The 20,211-nt window shown below is 47.4% G+C and overlaps 1 protein-coding gene across 1 annotated transcript; it reads left to right on the top strand.

Annotated features, from left to right (window-relative positions):
* The first annotated feature begins 2,308 nt into the window (after window positions 1-2,308).
* Window positions 2,309-19,750, top strand: LRRC58 (leucine rich repeat containing 58). Its single transcript, XM_040054132.1, has 4 exons — window positions 2,309-2,826; window positions 12,339-12,467; window positions 13,755-14,032; window positions 15,461-19,750. Exons 1-4 carry the CDS (start codon window positions 2,309-2,311, stop codon window positions 15,667-15,669), a joined length of 1,134 nt encoding a protein of 377 aa, XP_039910066.1. The 3' UTR covers window positions 15,670-19,750.
* The last annotated feature ends 461 nt before the right edge of the window (window positions 19,751-20,211 follow it).

The raw sequence follows: 20,211 nt of genomic DNA, 5'->3' as shown, positions 1-20,211 counted from the left end.
CAGAAGAGAAAGCTGCCTTGCTTTGTTCCACTTGGTGTGCTCCTTCTAAAGCTGTTTAGAAAAAAAACCCAAACAGCTCACAAACATTGGCTCTTCCATGTTATTTTTCACACCAAATGGCCTCTTTAGCATGTACCAGCTGCTGCACATGCAGTCTTTTCTGTGGCATTCCCTGCCCATTCACTGCTCAACTGCAAAGTGAGGCTGCTTTATATTACTGCAATTTCTACTGCGAGAATTCCCCAGGATTTTAAGAAGAAATGAATGGAAGCAGCAGCCACAAATTTAGCTAGGTGGCACTACGAATACTTTGCCTTTTGCTCCATGCATGTTTACTGAAGAAAAGTGGTTTTGAGGTGGGAGAGAGGGAAAAGCAAAAAATCTGCTGCCTGCTGCTTGTAGAGGCCTGGGAAAAGCTCTGACCTCTTTATGGAGTTAAGCACATCTGAGTATTAAATTGCTGCACTATAGTTACATACCCTTAATCACAATTCTCCAGTGCTGTTAAGCTTCAGGTTGAGAAATAGGTTATTTAAGTGGTTGATCAAGACTCTGAACTGCATTTGTAAGGTATTTATTAACTTTAGTTCTGAAGACAGGAGCAGACTCATCTACAACAAGACTCAGTTCCTGAACCATGTCATAGGACACACCTTAAGGAGAACCAGGCTTAAAGCACTGCAGAAGACCAGAGCAAAATCCAGATGACCTTACTCTTGTGCTTACATAAACTCTTCTAAAACTGTCCTGAAACAGCACAATGTTTGTGGAGTGGGGAAAAATGATGTTGCTAGGAAGTTAGCAATACTGGCGAAGTGTCTGTTTTGCAGCTATCTCTGGGTTCACATCAGGGCTTATATCTGTGAATCCACAGACTCTTGGAAAACAAATGAAACAAGTCCAATGGAAATGGACCTGTACATTACTACCCACTATGACACACTTTCTTGAAGGCTGAGTAGAGCCCTGACAGCTTCCTCCTCTCACCAATGCTGCCACATGAAAATATTTCTGGTGGTAAAATCCAGAATTGATAAGAGCACCAAAAGGACAAGTGGACCATGGGTTTCATCCACAGTATTCTGGACACCTTTGAACTCAGCATTGTTGCTACTTCATGCATTGTTTTAAACTCTTGGCTGGTGCACGCAAACCGTGATTTTGTTTGTGTTTCTTCCAGTCTAAGATGACAGAGACTTTTGTGTACATGAAGTGTTTTGAGAAGGGGGGGAGGTTACTATACCCTTCTTTTTGGCTTCTCTGTGCATCGCAAAGAAGCAAGTCTGCTTCTTAAGCCTGGACTTAGTCGAGGCAAAAGTTTCCTTGGGTTGTGAATCTTCTCATTGTTATCACTCATAGCTGCTTCTTCTGATTCCTGACTACACTGATGTTGACCTGTGTTCAAAGAGCAATGGCCTGAAACCACAGATCCTGACTTGCCACCTTGTGTATGGATGGTACAACAGGGATCAGCTCCACGTCCATCAGTGACCAACACCAGGCTGCTTCGCCTGGCAGACTCCTGTGTTACGGATGATCTCCTGCCAGTGCTATGGCTCAAGACCAAAGCTGTCTTTTAACATCCAGGCAAGGACAGGCACTGAGGTACTTCTGGGAGTGCCTTTGTTTTGGTGCTCCACGGCAGCCGCTCACAGAACCACAGAATGTGTTGGGTGGGAAGGGACCTCCAAGACGGCTCAGTTCCAACCTCCCTGTTCTGCAGGGACCAAAGCAGATCAACCCATAAGACAAAACACCCGCTGACCAGGGATGCTGGGCCAGGCCCCCCCACCAGCTGCCACGGCGGAGAGGCCACGGGGCACACGGGCTCGGCAGCACCTCTCCCTCGGGCTCCGAGGATGACCAAAAGGGGCAGAGGAAATGGTTTAGTTTTACACTTAGCAGCCCTGGTGTCCCGAGCTCGGTGTAAAACACTTGCCAGGGAGCGGGCACTTTTCCAGCCCGCGGTTCCTCATCACGCCAGCACTCCAGGCCCGCCGGGCCCGGACTGTGGCGGGACCCGGGCAGCCACCGCCGCCTCCGGCCCCGCCTGCGCGCCCACCTCCCGTGCTCGTTCCGGGGCCGCCGAACGCTCCCTCTCTCTCCGCCGTCCACACGCAGGCGCCCCGCAACCTGCATAAGAGCGCTCGCTTCTCTGGGGCTGCTGCGGCCGCTCCTGGCGGCGCGCCCGGGATCGAGCATGACTCGGGGGGCGGCGGGGCTATGCAGGTTCCGGGGCGGGCCGGGGCGGGGCGAGGCGCGGAAGCCCCCGGGGTGACGCGCGGGGCCGTCGGTCGGTGCGGGCGGGATGGCGGCCGCGGGCGGGGAGGGCCCCGAACCGGAGCCGGGACCAGAGCTGGCGGTGGAGCCGGAGCAGGAGTCGGAGCCGGAACCCGAGTCGGAGCCCGAGCCCGAGGCGGCGCTGGCGGCGGAGCTGGCGGCGCGGCGCAGCGCGGAGGCGCGGCGGCTGGTGCTGTCGCCGCGGCGGCTGTCGGGCCCGCTGCCCGCCGGGCTGTCGCAGTGGTTCCCGGCGCTGGAGGTGCTGGACGTGAGCGGGACGGGGCTGACGGAGATGGGCACGGAGCTGCTGTCCCTGCCGTGCCTCCACACGTTGCTGGCCAAGAACAACCGGCTCGGCGGGCCCGGCTCGCTGCCCAAGGGGCTCGGGCAGGCGCCGCTCGCCCGCTCCCTCCGCGTCCTCAACCTCAGCGGGAACCGCTTCTCCGAGGTGCCGCCCGCGCTGCTGCAGCTCCGCGGGCTGCGCAGCCTCAGCCTCGGTGGCAACCGGCTCCACGGCATCCCGCCCGACATCCAGGAGCTCCAGAGGTGAGGGACGGGCCCCGCGGGAACAGGGACAGCCTCGGCACGCCCGGCCGGGCTTTCTGCCACGCTTCCCCTCGGGGGGTCATGTCTCTCCAGCCTCGGGTGTCTCCAAGCACTGCTGCCGCTAACGTGGCTCTTCCTCTTCGTCATGTCGAGTTACCAAAACTCCGGGACGTTCTTTACTTCATTCACATATATATATATATATATATATAAAGTATCTAAAGGGTGGGTGTTGAGGATGAGGGCAGGCTCTTCTTGGTGGTGCCGAGCAGTAGAAGAGGTAGCAGGCAGAAAGTGATGATGCACAGGAAGTTCCTCGTGAACATGAGGGAGAACTTCACTGTGGGGGTGACCAACCACTGGAACAGGTTGCTCAGAGTGGTTGTGGAGTCTCCCTCACTGAGTGTTCCAGCGGACACAATTCTGTGCCTCGTGCTCCAGGGTGACCCTGCTTGAGCAGGGAGCTTGGAACAACTGACCTGCTGTGGTCCCTTCTAACGCGACCGATGCCACGTATTCGTCAGGTGGTGATGGGCCTTCAGTGCTCACAAACCGGGTGGCTCTTGGCACTGCCCAGTCCCTGGGCTGCCCTGGTGCGGGGGTGCTCCCCTGGTGATGGTGTGGTTGCCGTGAGCGTTGGCATGAGGAAGGCTCTCCGTGGTTTTGCTGTCGTGCTCATCTCTGGGTGACAGCGAGATAAACCCCACGTCCTGCAGCTCATGGCCGCACGATGGGTTGCTCAGGAGGATAAAAGATGTGTTTGTTGTGGCTCGTGCAAACAGCAGGGCCTTTCTGCCCATACAGCCGCAGTCTCACTGGGGGCTTGCTGTCATGGATGGCGTTCCGTGGTGTTTCTCTCAGCCCATCGACTCGTGTAGGTCTGACAGGTACCGACAGACCCGAAGCAGGGAGCCCCGGGCTGTGCTCGGGTGTGCTGCCGCTCGGGGGCTGTATCCAAGCGCCGCAGGCCGGTCCCGCAGGAGCTGGTGGCTGAATCACAGCCATTGGGAACAGCGGTGGGGTGGGAACAGGCCCGAGGCAGCACTGGATCTTGGCTGCCTGCATACCTTCAGGGCTGGGGACTCCTGAAGCCTGGTGTCCTCCTGGACGAGCGGGATGCTTGTTGTGGCACAGGCACCTCAGCGTGTTCTCAGCTGGATTCCCAAGCTTCAGGCTGACCTCTGTATGGCTCTCCGCTAAGACTTTGGATCTGAACTTTGTTTGCTCCAGCTCTTTGTCAAGGGACTTGCCAGAGGCAGCCTCTCTTACGCAAATTCCAGCACCCCTGACCCTAAATACCTGGATTCACTGATGGCTCAGCAGAGCTGCCTCCTGTGGAAGCACAGGACATTCTGTGTCTCTCATGGGTGTAGGTGGGAGGTACCAGAGCTACTTGAGAGCTTTTGGGACATGGTTTTGTCTGCAGCATAATACTACAATTGGGTTTGTGGCTTTTGTCCAGGTGGCATAGCATGCACCTGTTAAGGATTTGGAGCAATTTTGGGTTGAGCTCTCTGGGCTGAGAGGTGCTGTTAAACATTTTGAGTGATGGAGAATGCTGATATCCTTCTTTGCAGAGTTGTGATACATCCTTGGTTGGGGCTGTCATGAGGAAGAGTAAGCTCAGCTTTTTTTCCTGTCTGGGAATAGATGCTTCAGGAATGAAAAAGGAAATGAGGCAAGGGAGAGGAGGCCAATGGAGGAGGGCAGTTGCATGAAAATGATCCACATTGTCTCCATAGCATGTTTGATAGCATCCAGGATGTGGTTGGGATTGGATTGTTGCTCCCACCTCTGAGTCAGAGGCTCCCTGCTGATGTTTATATGGTCTCTGGGGGTTGTGGGTTTTTACTCTTTTTTTTTTTTTTCTCTCAAGAAGGAAAACCTCAGCCCTGCTTTTCTTCTATGATGTCCCCAGGAAGGTACTGGGCTGCATAGCACTGCACATGGTGTCCCAGCAGGCTGTGACCTGTGCTCCACCTCTGTCACTCTGCTTTGTTCCTCTTGATGCCTTAAGTTTTAGCTTTCATGTTTTTCAGATTCTGTGCTGCCTAGGGGTGTAGTTCTGAGCCTCATATTAAGTGTTAGTCAGTTCTCTTCTCAGGGTAGGTAGACAAAACAAATCCTTTTCCTGCTGGAGACCAAGGACAGCGGTTACAAATTTTCAGGCCCAAAAGCATAAACGATGGGGGACTGAAGAGAGAAAACAAGAAGGATGGGACTTCACAACCTGAAGCTGTAACTGGACAATTAAACCCCAATATGCAAATGGACCAAAACTTTTAAAAGTGTCAGTCCTTGTGACCAGTTGTCCATTTTGTGACCATTTTGGGTTCACCTTGGGTGTAGCCCTGGCCAGGCTCTTGTACTGCCCAAGGTGTTTTAATCAATACCTACTTTATTCTCTCAGCTCTGTCTAGTCTCTGTTCCAGATCAGCCTTCCCAAGGCATCACTCTGACCTGCCCTGAAGCAGAGGTCCTTGTTTTCCTGTCCTGCAGCTTTTCTTGGACTGGTCATGCTCGAACCCCCAGAAGGAGAGTTTGGAAAGAGCAAATGCAGACAAAGCTGTTGAACTGTCTGTTCATCGTTGCAAAATGACGTGTCAGGTGGAAAAGTTACACTCAGACACAGCTTCTGCCTGCTGCCCACGTCACCAGTGCTACCTCATTGAACTTCTGCTAACATGGCAACATAATATAATTGAACTTTAGCTCAAGATAGCAAATCTGTGCCCCACCAGAATTGCCAGCTTCTTTACCACTCTGCCATCAGTGACTTCTGTATCTGGGACAGCTTAAGTCATGAAAGGCTGCACACAACTTTGCCAGAGCTGGAGGAAAACAACACTTCATAATGTGTTGTTCCTGCAGAGGGAATCCTGAATCTCTTCACCGGGACCCAGATAACCAGTGACCAAAAGCATAGAAAGTACATTCTGGAGAGAAACTGCTGCCAGACTCTGCTTCTACCTGCTGACAAGAGCGGTGTCCTCAGTGTGTGTGCTTGTTGTGGAAGTGGGTAAAATGAGCCTGAGCAAGGACAGAGCAGAGCCAGCTGTTACAGCTCAGCAACACAGAGACCTCTGTTAGTTTTTGAGCTCTAGAAGTTGGAGGTGGGACCTGATGGTGTGGCTTCTATTAACCTCACAGCTCAGTCTGCAAATGCCAGTCTTGCTGCTGCTGACAAGTCAAGACCTTGACCCTTTTTCCATGTGCAATATCTCATAAAAAGAAATTTTGCTTTTATCTTAGGGTCTCTGAGACCATAGGGGAATGCAGGCAACACTCAAGTTTCTCCTGCTGGTACTAGAGTTCCTGAGACCAGCAGTTCTTTTCTTCCTGTGAGCCTGGCAGCTTCCCATTTGCTCCAGTCGCTGATTATAGAGCAGACCGGAGTTGCAGAAATCTAGAAATGCTTCTTAGAGTTCCAGGGGAATGTCTGAACTGTGATGAGATTGTTTTTAAAAAAAATGCTCTTGATAACTAAGTTTCCTGTCTTTCCTCTGCGCCCCATAGTTTCCTGTTTTAGTTTTTGAAGGGACAGCATGTGAGTTTTAGTGAAGGCCAGGAATATAGCAGGTAAGGATTCTGTGTATGTGGTAAAGTTGAAAGTATAAAAAGCTGATGGGTCTGAGCTGCCAAAGGAGAAGAAACATGCTGGTGACTATGAATGCAAAGGTCCTGGAACCACGTATTGCTACTCACAAGAAGATAATAAATCCACCACTTCACACAAGCTGCATTTGGGTCAGTTGTATTGTGCAGAAACTTTCCCCTGACGTGTGCCTGGTGATTTGGCAAGTTAATGAACTCGGTGATAAGAGCCACAGCCAGTCCTGCTGCTGTTGTGCCTTGCTCTTTCCAGCTTCAGCCATCTGCCCCCTCCCTGCCCACACAAATGTTTTGTGTGCAGTGCAAGATCCTGCATGGAAAGTGAGTGCTGTGTTCCTGATTGTTGGTTATCTCCTCTCCTAGGCTGTTGTGGAAGGACCACCAATATGCTTGAAGCTTCCTTTGCATGGCTTTGTAAGGGTACAGTCATGATTGCTCTGGTGACGGCAGTAGGATGATGCTGATCATAGCAAGCTGGCACCAGGGATGAATAACCTTTGCTTCACGTTTTCCATGAGGAAAATTCACTGCTCTTTCATCAGAGTTTTGCTGGAAGCATTGAGTGTGACCAGCAATAGCCTCGTGTGCTTCTGAGAAGTGTAATTGTAGGCCCCCTGCTGAGGGCCTTTTCCTGGTCATGTTTAGGCTATGCCAGGTCCTTCCGTATGCCCATCATCCCCAGTTCTGTCAGTGGTGTGTCAGTACAGTGCAAGACCTGAGCATTGGCTCTTGCTGTGGATTTAGAGTGAGGGATGCACCAGACCTGTGAGAGCAGCCTTCTTTGCATTGCTCTCCTGTTTGTTGCCAGATAAAAGACAAGCTTAGCATAGGCAGACACACGTGTTATCTTCTCTGTAGTTCTCCCTGCTGACCTTGCTGTGTTTTCAGTGGGAGGTGTTATGGTCAGTCACTCTCTCTGAGGCTCAATTCACAGCCCTCAGCAACCCCTCAACTGTGATCTGCACAGAGATCCCACTGCTGCATTGGTTCTGTATATCCTCCCTCTGCTGATCCAGCTGGGGATGCCCTATGGAGCAAGGTGTATTACAGCTGGTGAGGTAGAAATGTGGCCATCCACTTGTGCCCATCCTGGCACAACATTTGTTGGGCAAATCTGGTAAAACGTGGTGCAGCTGGACCATGCTTTTGGCTTAAAGAGTGCAAGGTTTGCCCTGATCAGTGTGCAGGCCTGGGGGAATGTCCTGCAAGTGTCCTGTAAAATGAGTAATTCTCAAGGGATTAGCGAAATGCAGCTGATACTTCAAGTCTCCCATGGGAATGTTGAGTTTAGTCCTACTCTCCTAGTGCATACTCTCATGCTCTGTAGAGCAGGCAGAGCTTGGAAAAGACCCGTGCACGTTCCTTTCCTTCTTGCTGGTGTTCCTCTAATAAAGCCTGGTTGTGTGAGGGCTGGGATCAAAGCCCTCAAAGGCCCAACTGGATTCATCCAAGGTTTGTGTACAGGCTTAGATGCATTGAAAACCAGAGCGTTCGCTTTCATTTGTGGGTAGTATTCAGCATGTTAGACAAGCATACGCTTAAAGGACGGCTGCTAGTGTGGGAAAAAGGGCAAGCAGAGCTTTGATAAAGATACAGCATTAGGAAATCTGCTTGCTGTCTCCCTTCTTCTTCCCCTCTTCAAACGTTTTGCAAATAGTGTTCAGACGACTGTTTGATCTTAAATTTGCCTGTCAGCAAAGGCTATGCAGTTCTCTCAGGAATTAGCAAATCGTAGAACAGGGTTAACAGGAGCGTGTTGTGGGCTGCTTTGAAATTCCTCCCTTGCATGAGCCTTAAAACTGCCCTGGAAATTTCTTGCTAAAAAGTTTATCTTCAAAAGACCCGGATCTATTTCAGGCACCATCTTTGGTTTGGGTTTTTTTAATATTACCTATTTAGATGCATCTGTTTGATGTCAGCTGTTAAATTTTATCTGAAGAAGCATCTGTGGGGAAACAGGGTGGATTGAAAATTTGAGTATCTCCTATGCCTGAAGACATTCTCCCCTTGAAATATGACTATGGGAGTGTTGTGGTAATTGATAGGGTATAAAAAATACTTGTAGTGCTCAGAGCTCTTCTTATTTACTGACTGTTTGGGGGGCTTTTTGATTTGATTTGTGCTATATGATGTCCTGAAAACATCAAGGACATACTCAAGCAAGAAGGTACAGTCTCTTTGTATGTTAAAGTTTGCTGCCACTCCCTGAATTGATCATAGCTGTTTGAGCATTTCTCCACTCCTTTCCTAGTAGGCAGAAGTACTTTCATTGCCACCCTGCAGCCCAGTGGAGTGAAATAAGCTGCTAGAGAGGAGCACCACACGATGGGCTCAGCGTGCTGGCTGTGCTTGGCAGCACTTAGGACTGGTTGTGCTGAGCAGGGGGCTGCTGGGTGTGAGCCTGAAAGGGACTCTGGCCTTTTAGAAGTGTGTTTGTCAACATTGCTAAAAGGCAGGAGAGAAAGTGTCAACCCTCATTAGTAACTCTGTCACATGGTTGTTGGGGTTTTTTCAGATTCTGTTGAGATTGATTCGTTAGCGTTTGTCCCCTTTTGAAACTCATTCGGCCAAGACTCTGTGTGGCAGGTTGGAAGTAAATCACTCGTTCTAGCTTCAAAAATTGGAACCGAGCTTATGTTTGATGATAGTTGATCTCTGGCTTTTTGAAGATTCTCGACTTCTGAAAGTGCAGGAAAACATCCAGTTTTCTGTGTACACAGCAGTTCACAGGACCGTAGCTGATCAATCGAAACGACTGCACAGATTAATGATTGTCAGAAGGGCTAGGTCTAAGTGTGAAAGGTTAGTTAGAAGCATTCACTAAGCTCAGTGCCATCCCTGCCGTGGTCCTCCTGCAAAAACCTGGGGTGAATGTTGTGGATTCCTTACTGCAGTCTCTTGTGTGAAGAGGGCAGAGCTGAGCAGTGCTTTTGCTTGTCTTAGCAAGCAGCACACTGCCCTGCCCTGAGCAGGACAACTCGAGAGCCAGCATCACCTTTGCCTCCAGATACAGGCTTAGTATGAGTGTGACACGAAAATCAGATGAGCAGGGAACAAACTGCCTCCCAGAGTTGTGGTCAGTGCTCTTGACAAAAGGGTCGCGCCTCTTGAAAATCCTTTCCTGTGTCGTGATTAGCTTTGCTCAGACAATTCTTGACACTTCAGTTTGATGCAGAAATGGCTGTTGTCAATTCCTTCACCTTGCTTAGCCAAGACTAGGCTAGATCCTTCTTCCTAGCAAATTGTACTTTGAGGGATGGGAGTTACGGATTTTGTTTTCCCGCTGAGCAGTGTTTCAGTGGAAGCTAATAGGATATGTTTCCTATGTTTTAAATAAGTTTATTTGTAGTTTCAAAACCTGCTCCCTGTGGATTTTTAATAAGTTAATCATCTAATACCATAAGTTGACGTAGAAATTCTGAATTTGCTGTACCAGACTGAGACCCATGAGTTTTAGTCTACTGACCCCAAAAAGGTGACTCAGAAGATGAGTAAAACCAAAATATTTTTTAAGAAGCATTTTCTTGCCAGTGAAGGAGTTATTTAGTGGGTTTTTAGTTAGAGACAGTTTGTATTGTGATGTTAGGCCTTTATATCCTTCCTGGTATGACTGTTCTCATTACAGACTTTACAGAGAAGGGATTTGAAGCTGTAAGAAGTTTTTAGTAAGTGTTTTTGCACACTTAGTTTGTGTAGTAGGCTGCTCTTGAAACATATGCATTTTATGCCTCGAAATGAATTCCCAAAACATTTTTACTTTATAACTTGTGCCCTCTTCTCCTTCCCTGGTTGCAGGTGTTTTTATGCCATGTCACTTTACAGGCATTAGTGCTCACAAACACAAAGGATGAGGAGTTAATTATTCACTTTTCCTAGGAAGTGCAAACTTGTACACATCCAAACCTTGTTTAAATATTGAAATCTGCATTGCTAGAATTTCCTTGCCCAACAGCTTTTGGTGTGGGCTCCAGCAATGGTATGGAGTTGGGAATTGTGTGGAATTGTATACACAGCAGTTAAGTCCCTAGTGAGAGCCAAGCAGCCTAAATCCACCTCAGGTAACAATGGAAGTTTGGAGGAGGAATTTTGGTTAAAACTCAAGGCTTTGTTAGGGGATCAAAAGTTAATTAAAAATAATCTCTCCTTGATATGGTCTCTGCACAGCAGCCTTCCTCCTGCCCCCACTCCTCAACACACAGGTTGTCTGAGTAGAAGAGTGGTGAAGGTTACTTTGAAGCAGTGGCAACTGGTGTTGGTTTTTCTCTGTGCACTTTCTTGCAGTCTCAAAGTAACCTCCAAAAGTGCTGTCCCACTTGGTCTGTAGTTACTGCCTTCCATATAATCAAATTCAGTATAAGGCTTAATTTTCTGCCCACTCTGTCAAATTTCAATTATTTAGCTTGCCTTTGACATGCTCCAAAAAATACAAGGGAATCCAGGGAAAGCTGAGCCCTGCGAGCATCCCCTGGTGTGTTGCAAAGCTCTGTCATTCTGGCCTTTGCTGTTGGCCACGTGCATTTGTGCTGCAGGAGTGACCTCTGTAGCCCAAGCAGATGCTGTCATTGGATCTGCTGGGTTCAAGTTTCTTGCAAGAACTGGGCGAAATAGATTCTCTGTGCTGTTCTCCTGCTCCATCCCAGGCGAAGTCTCAGGGGGGAGCTTCCCTGCGCTCCACATATGCCGTGGCACAGAGTTTCAGGGCTCAGACCTTGTCTGGGTGGGCCACCGTGACCCTTGGGTGCTCTCTCTGTTCCTGTGTTGCTGTGCCACTCGTATCCACAGCATTTCTCAGTCACTGGGGTGAGATGAAGGTGTCTCCTACTCCAAGGAAGTTGTAACCTGTGCTTAAAGAAAGGCTGATGGAGCCTGGATGAGTTCACTTTCCCTGGCCTGTAGGCAATGCTTGCTGGATCAGAGAAGGCCAAGGTGCATTGTAGTTAGGCAACCTGAGTGTGTGCTGGAGATCCTGGACTGTGGGATCCACCTTTTTCAAACGTGGGAAAAAATCTTGGCTGGACTGTGATTAGCAAGAAGTACCCAAATTTAGCCTGCCTTTGTTCCTCTTTCAGAAAACGTCTGAGAACAGGGAAAGAAAGCTACTTGACTCCGTGGAATGGGGACTTGAAGCTATCATGTGAGAGGGAAATGCTTGCCAGTTTTTCTTCCTAGAAGGGCAGAGATGCACAGCAGACACTGGCTACTCCCACCTGGCAGAAGGGATCTAGTGCCTCTCTCCGTTCTTGTCTCCAATAGATTGAGTTTTCACAGGACATCCAGTGATTCTTTTATTTGGGCCCAAACTGCAGAGAAGGCCAGCTATGGTTTCTGGTAGCTTTGGGCTTCATGACTTCTGTTGCAGCTGTGGTGTTGGTATGTGAATTGTATCAAAGGGGGACTGGCTGCCTCTGACTAATGCTGAAAGGTTCCAGTTAGTCACTGAGGACTCAGATGATTCCACAAAGAGCAGCTACTGCTGGTGCAGGGCCAGGATTTCCAGGGAGAGACGCTGCGTCTGTGCTTCGCTCCTGCTGAAACTGAGAGCTCCCACTGGCTGCAACAGGACCTGTGGTAGTGCTGCAGACCCTGCACATCCTTGGAAATAGGAGCAGGAGCTTTGCAGGAGGGGTTGTAGTGGCAGTACGCAGTTGTGTGGTGCCTGCCTGCAGGTGTAATGGTGACTGCAGGAGCGTGGAGGTAAAATCTCGACATTATCTGTTGTGAAACAGCAGCTCTGTTGTAATTTTGATGTGCAACTCAGCTTTTTTTTTCTTGCTCTCAGCAAATTATCTCACAGTCATCTGTCAGTTTCCTTTAAGAAATGCAGTAGCTATGAAAACCTAGATGTAAAAGGAAACATGAAATTAATGAAATAATGCACTCTTTTCTCTTCTGTTTTTCAGTTTAGAGTTCCTGTACCTTGGAGGGAATTTCATTACGGCAATTCCACCTGAATTAGCAAAACTGCCTTCTTTGAGGTATCTAGTTCTGTGTGACAACAAGATCCAGAGCATTCCACCTCAGCTGGCACAGTGAGTACTTACTGTCATCAGCCACCAGCTGTAATTAACTCTTTAAACTTCTTCTGTGTGTGTGGATAAAAGTTCCTGGGAGGACCTATTTGTCCTTCACTTTGTTGATGTGACTGGATTTGAAAAAGAACATCCTTGGCATGGTGCACTGCAGGCAGACCATGACTATATGATCTGGAAAACTCAATGAAAGGGTTATGTTAAAAAACCATCACTGAGATTGCACCTTACAGTGATTTAATAGATTTGTACAGGGGACTCTGAAAACTACCTGGGCAACTTAGAAAAGATAAATTGCTACCTTAAGAAGGGATAATGGCACTGTTTTATTAGTAATGAATGCTTGATGGGTTTTGCCTTTCACCCAAAACCTTTTTGTGTGTACTTTTGTAGCATCACCTGCGTTCCCTTGGCATTCCTTACCTTATGATCTCAGAGTGTTTGTGTAATTGTACAGCACAATTCTAGTGGCTAGGTTACTGCTTTAATAATGGGGAAAAGAGGACACTGCAGTTCTGTATGAGTAGCCTAAGACGGGAAGTGAAGATGGGAAGTATAGCTGTAACCCTAAAAACAACTGAATGGCAGCATGGAGTTCTCCAAGTTGGAATTCGATGGTGTAGAGGGATTATTCTTAAAGCACAATGTCTTGTAATTTTTGCAAGTTTGGGAGCGGCCCTGGATGCTGTGCCGGAGCATTGCTTTGTGCTTCCTGGGAGGGGAAAGCCTCATCCAAAAGCAAAAAACTTGCTTGTCCCCCGTGCCGCTGCTGGCCTGGCCTGACCTCGCTGAGATCTGGCGGTATCAGCGCGAGGTGGTGCGGCCGCAAGCAGTGACAACGTGGGGCTTTCCAGGGCTGGCTGCCTCCCAGCAATCATCTCTAATGCACGAGACAGAGCAGGTGACTTATTCAGAGCCCTGCACGGCGCTGTTCTTGGTGCATGCACCGGCTACAAGGAAACGCTCTGTCCCCTGAAAGCACTCGGTTTGTACACTTCTGCTCTACCTTTTTGGAGGGTGTGTGTGTGGGGAATACTGAGAGGGATAGCAGCGTGCTTAAGACTGAGTTTCTTTAGCAGGTATTCGGGTGCTGAGCTGAGTTTTCTAGTGCATTGTGTGTACTGGAGTAAGAGCAGTTCTTTTGGCCTGAATTTATGCTTTAAAAGGGATAAAAGCTAAAGAAAAAGAAATTGGTGGGAGCGGGGAGAGTAATTAGGTCTGCTTAATGCAGCTGTGGGGCAATTTTGCGTGCACACATCTTGACAGGGTGTCCGTCTCCATCCTTAGGCTGCACTCCCTGCGTTCCCTTAGCCTGCACAATAACCTGCTGACTTACCTTCCCCGAGAGATCCTTAACCTGGTTCACCTCGAGGAGCTGAGCTTGCGTGGGAACCCGCTGGTGGTGCGGTTTGTGCGCGACCTGACCTACAATCCCCCGAGCCTTCAGGAGCTGGCTGGACGCACGGTTAAAACTCGCAACATTCCCTACGCCCCCAGCGATCTCCCAGACAGCCTTGTCCGCTACCTGAGCTTGGCCAGCAACTGCCCCAATCCTAAATGCGGGGGTAAGTTGGCCTTTACTGCTCTGCTTCCTGCTCTGACCCGGTGGTTTCCTTTCCCTCTGACTTGCTGTGACTTTATAAGCTCACTCAGGTTCAAAGTGTTACTTACTGCAGCTGCGTTCTGGCTGTATTTCCCTGGCTCCAGGAAATTTGTCTTCAAGGAGCCTTGTTCACTTAGGAACAGTATTCAGAGTAGTGCTGGTTTACTGGATTTGCATGGGAATGTAATTGCCAGCACTTCTGTCAGTGTCTTTGTAGCTCATCCCAGCACTATGGTTTTATGATCTGAAGTTTCCGATCCATCTGCCCTGAAATAGCTCAGAGCAAGTAATGGACGGCAGAACTTTTGCATGCACTCTGGCCGAATGGTGAGCACCGTTTCTGGGTGGAAAAGAGGAGGGTGGCTCTAGTGCTTAGCAGTTACCAACAGCCACTTGTTTAGCTCTAGCTTGGGACCACTAGCCTGTAGTTCTTGCAAGGAGAGGACTTCATAAAACAGCCCGGAATGCTTGGGGCTTAATTTGGCTCAATGCTTAATCTTTAACCAGAGTAAATGATCGACATGTTTAGCATTTAGAAGATTAAGGGGAAAAAAAATCATTAATTAGTATCCACCCTGCAGTCATAATGCAAGCTGTTATCTTCTTACAGGACAATATCAAAGCATGCTCCATGAGCAAAGATGGAAGGGCTTGGGAGGGAAAGAAAAGTTTCTTTCTTTCAGAGTTTCGCACAGCTTGGATAACAGTGGATTGGTTTTGTGCTTTTTCACTATGCCTTATGAACTCTCACAGTACTGCAGCATTGCTCTAGCACTGCAGGAGAAAAGCTTACTCCTGACCAGCTAGGACTTAAAACACTGCTGGAAACTTCTGAAAATGTCAGCGTCTAAAATCACTTGCTGTGACAGGAAGAGAACATAATTGTGTGTTACAGCAAGACTGTTGCCATGGAAAGTAGCATCCAAGCTCAGCATGGTGGCTTCACTCAAGCAGAAGAAAAGTAGAGCTGTGAAGATCTATTTGTGAGCTCATTTTTACTAGCTGGTAGAAGAGGTTTTACAAGTTTGAAAGTAGAGTGCATTAATTCATTTGACATTTAAGAAGTTCGCAAATTCCCAGCCTGAGTTTTCCACCTAATGGTTAGGAGAAATTGCTGCGTTATTTGGAAGTAACTGCCCCGTGTCCTTAAGCAAAGAGCGTGCTGTTCCGAATCGCCTACCAGATACGGTTTTACGGGAGTTTTTTCCTAAGGAAAGAAATTTCCCATTTTCAGCGGTGTCCTGGTCCCTCCCCTTCCGCCAGTGCTCCTCCATCCAGTGCAGTGGCAGCGAAATCCTAAGTGGAGGCAGGCTCTCCGGGCACAGGAGCCCTGCGGGTTGCGGGTCTCTGGGCGCAGGCTCTCACGCTGTTCCGTTCCTCTGCCTCACAGGTGTGTACTTCGACAGCTGCGTCAGACAGATCAAGTTCGTTGACTTCTGCGGGAAGTATCGGCTCCCGCTGATGCACTACCTGTGCTCCCCAGAGTGCTCCTCTCCCTACAGCTCTGCCTCCCAGAGCTCCACTTCCCAGAGCGAGTCTGACTCCGAGGATGAGGCCGGCGTCGCTGCGCACAGGATGCAGAAAGTCCTTCTGGGATAGCGGGGAGCCACGGGGGAAGATGGGAAGGAGAATGGATTTGAAAAGCCGTGATGGAATGGTGGAGCGTGAGCCACTGGCCCGAAGGGCTCGTGAGAAATTGTCCTCGAGTCCGTGCAGGGACACAACATCTTGGCAAGCCTGGGCTTGCTTGGATTTCACTCGTGCTGCCTGTAGGTTGCTGGGGTTGTTAGAAATGTCTCCCGGCTGGGAGGCACCCCCCTCCCTCAGAAGGGCTGGGAGAGGCATTTGTTCTCACTGGCGGATTCAGAAGGATTTTAATATGTGAAACTTGACTGGACTTCAGTCATCCTGCAGAGCAAAGGAGACTGTCCAGATCCTTTAACACTGTGGTAAATCAGAAGCAGGCTAATGATGCCATGTGAGTGTGTATGGACCCCAGTGTTTTACATCGCAGTTTGATTCCTTTCTGTCTCCTTTGATCTCAGTTACAGATTTTACACCCATCCACTGAAAATGAAAGTTGAATTTTTTTTTTTTTTTTATTCAGGACTAGATTTTTTCAAACTTGGGTTACTCTTCCTTTGCCTAGAGGTGTAGGGTTTCTGTAGTGTTACAGATGTTATAGCCATCCTAGAACTGAGCCACCTTTTTTTCCCCTTATTATACTAAGCTGCTCTTAGTGTCTCCTTCTAACAATATTTGTTATTTTTCCTCCTCTTCCCATTGCACCTGAAGTGTTGCTGTCTTTATGGTGCCTTCAGAAAACAGACAAGTTGTTCTGTTATAATTGGTATTTTGACTTGTGGCCTGTGCAAGGGACCAGATGTGATACTCTCTGTCATAGCTTTCAGTGTCAGCTTACTGGAGCAAATCTGCTTTTACAGCTGTGAATTGCAGGAAAGGTCTCGATTGACATTTTTTGTTTATAAACAGCCACATTTCCCTGCTGCAGAGTTACTTTCCATCTTGAAGGTCGTGTGCCTAAGGTACATAGCAGCCCAGTGAATAGAAAGTACCTAGAGAAGTGCTGTGGAGAATTCTTTTTTCCAGATTCCTAACAGGAGAGGAAAAGCCATTAGGGAGGCAAAGGCGTGTTAACTGAGCTTCTTGCACGAGATACTTTTGAAATGTCTTCCTTATTTATTTGTTTCCATCTGCTCTCAGTTGCAGTAGCTTTGGCAGTTTCTTGATGGTTCAAATAACACACTCAGTTATCTTAAACTGTGTTTAAAGGAAAGCTGCAGAAAACAGCTCAGAATTTTTAAGCATCAAGAAATGCCGTATAAAATTAATATTACAAATTGACAGGTATCTGTAAATCTACTTTATGAGGCTGTTGCGTGCTTCACTCAGTGAGAACTGCCCCTTTATTAATATTTCATGGTAGACAGTCCTTTTGATGCAGTTTCTTATAGAGCAAATCCAACTGTGCCTTTGAATGCCTGAAAAGAGCAAAGCCATCATGTTAAGGAGCTGAAATGAACAAGAAAAACTTTCTTAAGCCACTTTGGCCCTACGGGGTAATTTAAAAACCTGTGCTTCTCTCCTGCATTCAGAAAACACATGTACCTATTTGAACATCTTATGGCAGCTCTGTGTTAATGGTCCCGTTTAATTATGTTTGACACTTTACGTATTAAAGCACTTTGATAATTCTGCTCTTTGTAGCTAGCTTTAGTGATTTTTTTTTTTTTTAATTAGACTACAATTTTTGCTTTCATGTGACCTGAAGAACAAGGTCTGTGAAACTTTTTATGTTCCAGTCTGTCTCGGTGTGCAGGTTGAATTTCTTGCCTTGCATTTCCTTGACAGAATTCTTTATTTCCCCAGTTTCCCTTGGAAAGAACTGGAATTTGAAAGAAATTATGACAGTAAAATAGTACCCTGTCCATTATTAATCATTGCAACTTAGTTCCCACACGCACATGTGATTCCCCGTGTGCATTGATCCACACCGGAATTAATTTCATGTGCTCTATGCCTTTCCAAATAATTTTTAAGTATATTTTTAAGACACAGTGAGGTGTATGTGCCAAGCAACTGGATGTCACTTTAGCAAATTCTATGAGGTTTGCTTGGGAAGAAGAACCAACAGGTTTTGAGAGAAACCAACTGCATGCTGTTAGTGAAACTGCAACCAGTTTTGTTCAAAAAAAAAGCCTCTTTTGTTCATCTCCTCGTTCAGATGCTTCTTGCTGTCCCAAGTGAACATAGTCCCAGCAATGCTGCTTGACAGTAAGATGATTCCAGAGCCACAGTTTTAACTTGCCTGCTGGTATAACTGTAGCAATCAACTGAGTGATCTAGAGCTTGATTCTCCTGCCAGCAAAAGTCAGACACACAAGTTGAGATCTCAAGATCTTTTGAGCTCAGGGCCATGAGGTACCACCTTCCTTTCTTGTCATTTGCAGCAGCTGCCTTGAAGTCATGCATTTTTTCTCTTCACAAAGCTAGATTTCATCAGAGTTCCTGTTTGCACAGTAGCACCTCTGTGTGTCAGGAGTTCAGACCAGTGGTGGCTGGTTCTAATTTCGCTTGATCCTTAACTGTAGTTTCTTTCCTAACTGAATGGACATTCCACCTCTGCCCAAATATTATATGGTCTGTGAGGGTAATCTTTGTTTTTCACAGATTCTTCACTGTAGCCAGGTCAAAATTTGACAGCTTATGCAGTTGATATCTATGCATTTTTAGACTTGATAAAATGTCCCTTAAAATTCTATATCTCTCTCTCTATATATTCCTGAATATTGCTACCATGTTTTCTTTTTGCTGCTGGGTTTTAAAGTGCAATTCCAGTAAGTCAGAATTTAAAACAATCACGAACTTGTAGGAAAAACAAATTATTGGTTGGTTGGGTTTGAGGGTTTTTTCCCTTTGAGGTAATTTTGAGAGGACTAGGGTTCTAGATATATACTGTAGTGCCTAACACATTGAGCCCCTGCGAGTAATTTTTCAGCAACTGTTGTCCCCCAAAGACTTGAAACCGTACTGGGCAATAAAATAGGTGAGACACAACTAGAAAATACGCAGATGGATAATAGGCACTAGTTTCTACCATCCCCTTCTCAGGGGCCTTGAGAAATAGGCAGTGTTTTTGCCACTGTCTGCTTGTTTGTTTGTTTTCTGTCCGTTTTTAGCAGATTTCAGGTCCTAAAGATGCATCTTCAAGTGAAGTCTTCAGTGTTTCGGTATCAGTGCCTTTATTGCTAGAGCAGCCCAGCATGCCCAGCTTTTGAAGCTGTTCTTAAGCTGAGACACAAGTGTGTTAGGCCAAGTTGCTCATTCCTCCTTCCCCGTGGGGCCTGGGGCCCTGCCTGCATTCATCCCTGCCCCAGCAGGCCTCTGCCAGGGAGAGCTGCTGGTGGCTTCTCAATGCAGGTACTCCAAGGCGACTGCGGGGTCGTGGTAAAAAGAAGCAAAATCTCAATTTGATGGGAAGCGACTTAGACGGTTGCCAATTCTTTTATGTTTCTCTTTCTTTAATAAGAGGTGAGACCTGAGGAAGTCAGTAATGAATATTTAAACATACTCTGAAGTGGCCAGATGCAGTTTTTCATGGGCTTCTGTCCTGGTCATTTTAAGTCTTTGAAATCTTGTGTTGAATTACAATGGGACTGGGGGGGAGGGAGGGGAGAACCAGCTCCTTTTTGTTCCTTACTCTTGTTGGCAATAATGAATGGAAGGAATTTAATCCAATGAAAGTAATGAAACTTAATCCTTGCAATGCATCTTTGTTGCCCAGTTCAAAGAACTAGTTTAATGCATCTTATTCACACCATGCCCTCCCTCCCCAACTTAAGACACTTCAAATAGACTGCTCCAGAGTGCACACTAATACAGCAGTGACCCTGTCTTGGAAACCTTTCTATTGATTATTTCACTTGCTTGCCTGACTAGAGAATTGATCATTTACTGACCAGAACACTAAGGATAGAAAGGGTTCTCATCCAGCCCTCTTGTTGAATTTTTATATAAGCATTTGTTTTAAGACATCTTAAAGTGCCTTATGATTTTAGAACTGTATTTTGCCTGAAACATATGAATGTAGACTCTCTCTAACAGTATTTCATTATAAGCTGTAAAACAAATCGCAAACACTAAACCTGCATAAATGTTATTTCTGCTGTTGTCTGTCCATTATTTTCCAACATCTCAGTTCTGGTGTTTCTGCAGACAGAAGAACTCTTGTAGGATTGGAAGCACTAAAACGGGGCTGTACGTGGTCGGGGAGTGGATGGGATTTGACCTGGTCTGTGCAAAACCAAGAGCAGGTGAGACTTCTTGAAACTCCTGCTCTTGGGACCCACTTGTGACACACCAGTGTGTATTATAGAACCAGACCCTGTTTTCCTTCTGGAAGAGTGTTGCAGAGATTTGCTCCACAGTTCAAAGGCAGAAATAACTCACAGACAGGATAAATGCCCAAACAAGAGCAGGTGGTATCGTGGTCGAGTTTTCCAGCAATATGAAGCAAGAGTCCTAAACTTTGTGAATGGTTTCCCTCTTGATACACTAACCTTGAAACCTGTAAATGACTTTTTGAATGCTAATTTGCTGATTGTGTTAACTGGCTAATGT

The sequence above is a fragment of the Hirundo rustica genome, chromosome 2, assembly GCF_015227805.2.
Source record: "Hirundo rustica isolate bHirRus1 chromosome 2, bHirRus1.pri.v3, whole genome shotgun sequence".
NCBI lineage: Eukaryota > Metazoa > Chordata > Aves > Passeriformes > Hirundinidae > Hirundo > Hirundo rustica.
The sequence above is the reverse complement of the archived record's forward strand: the minus strand, read 5'-3'. Positions and strand labels throughout refer to the sequence as shown.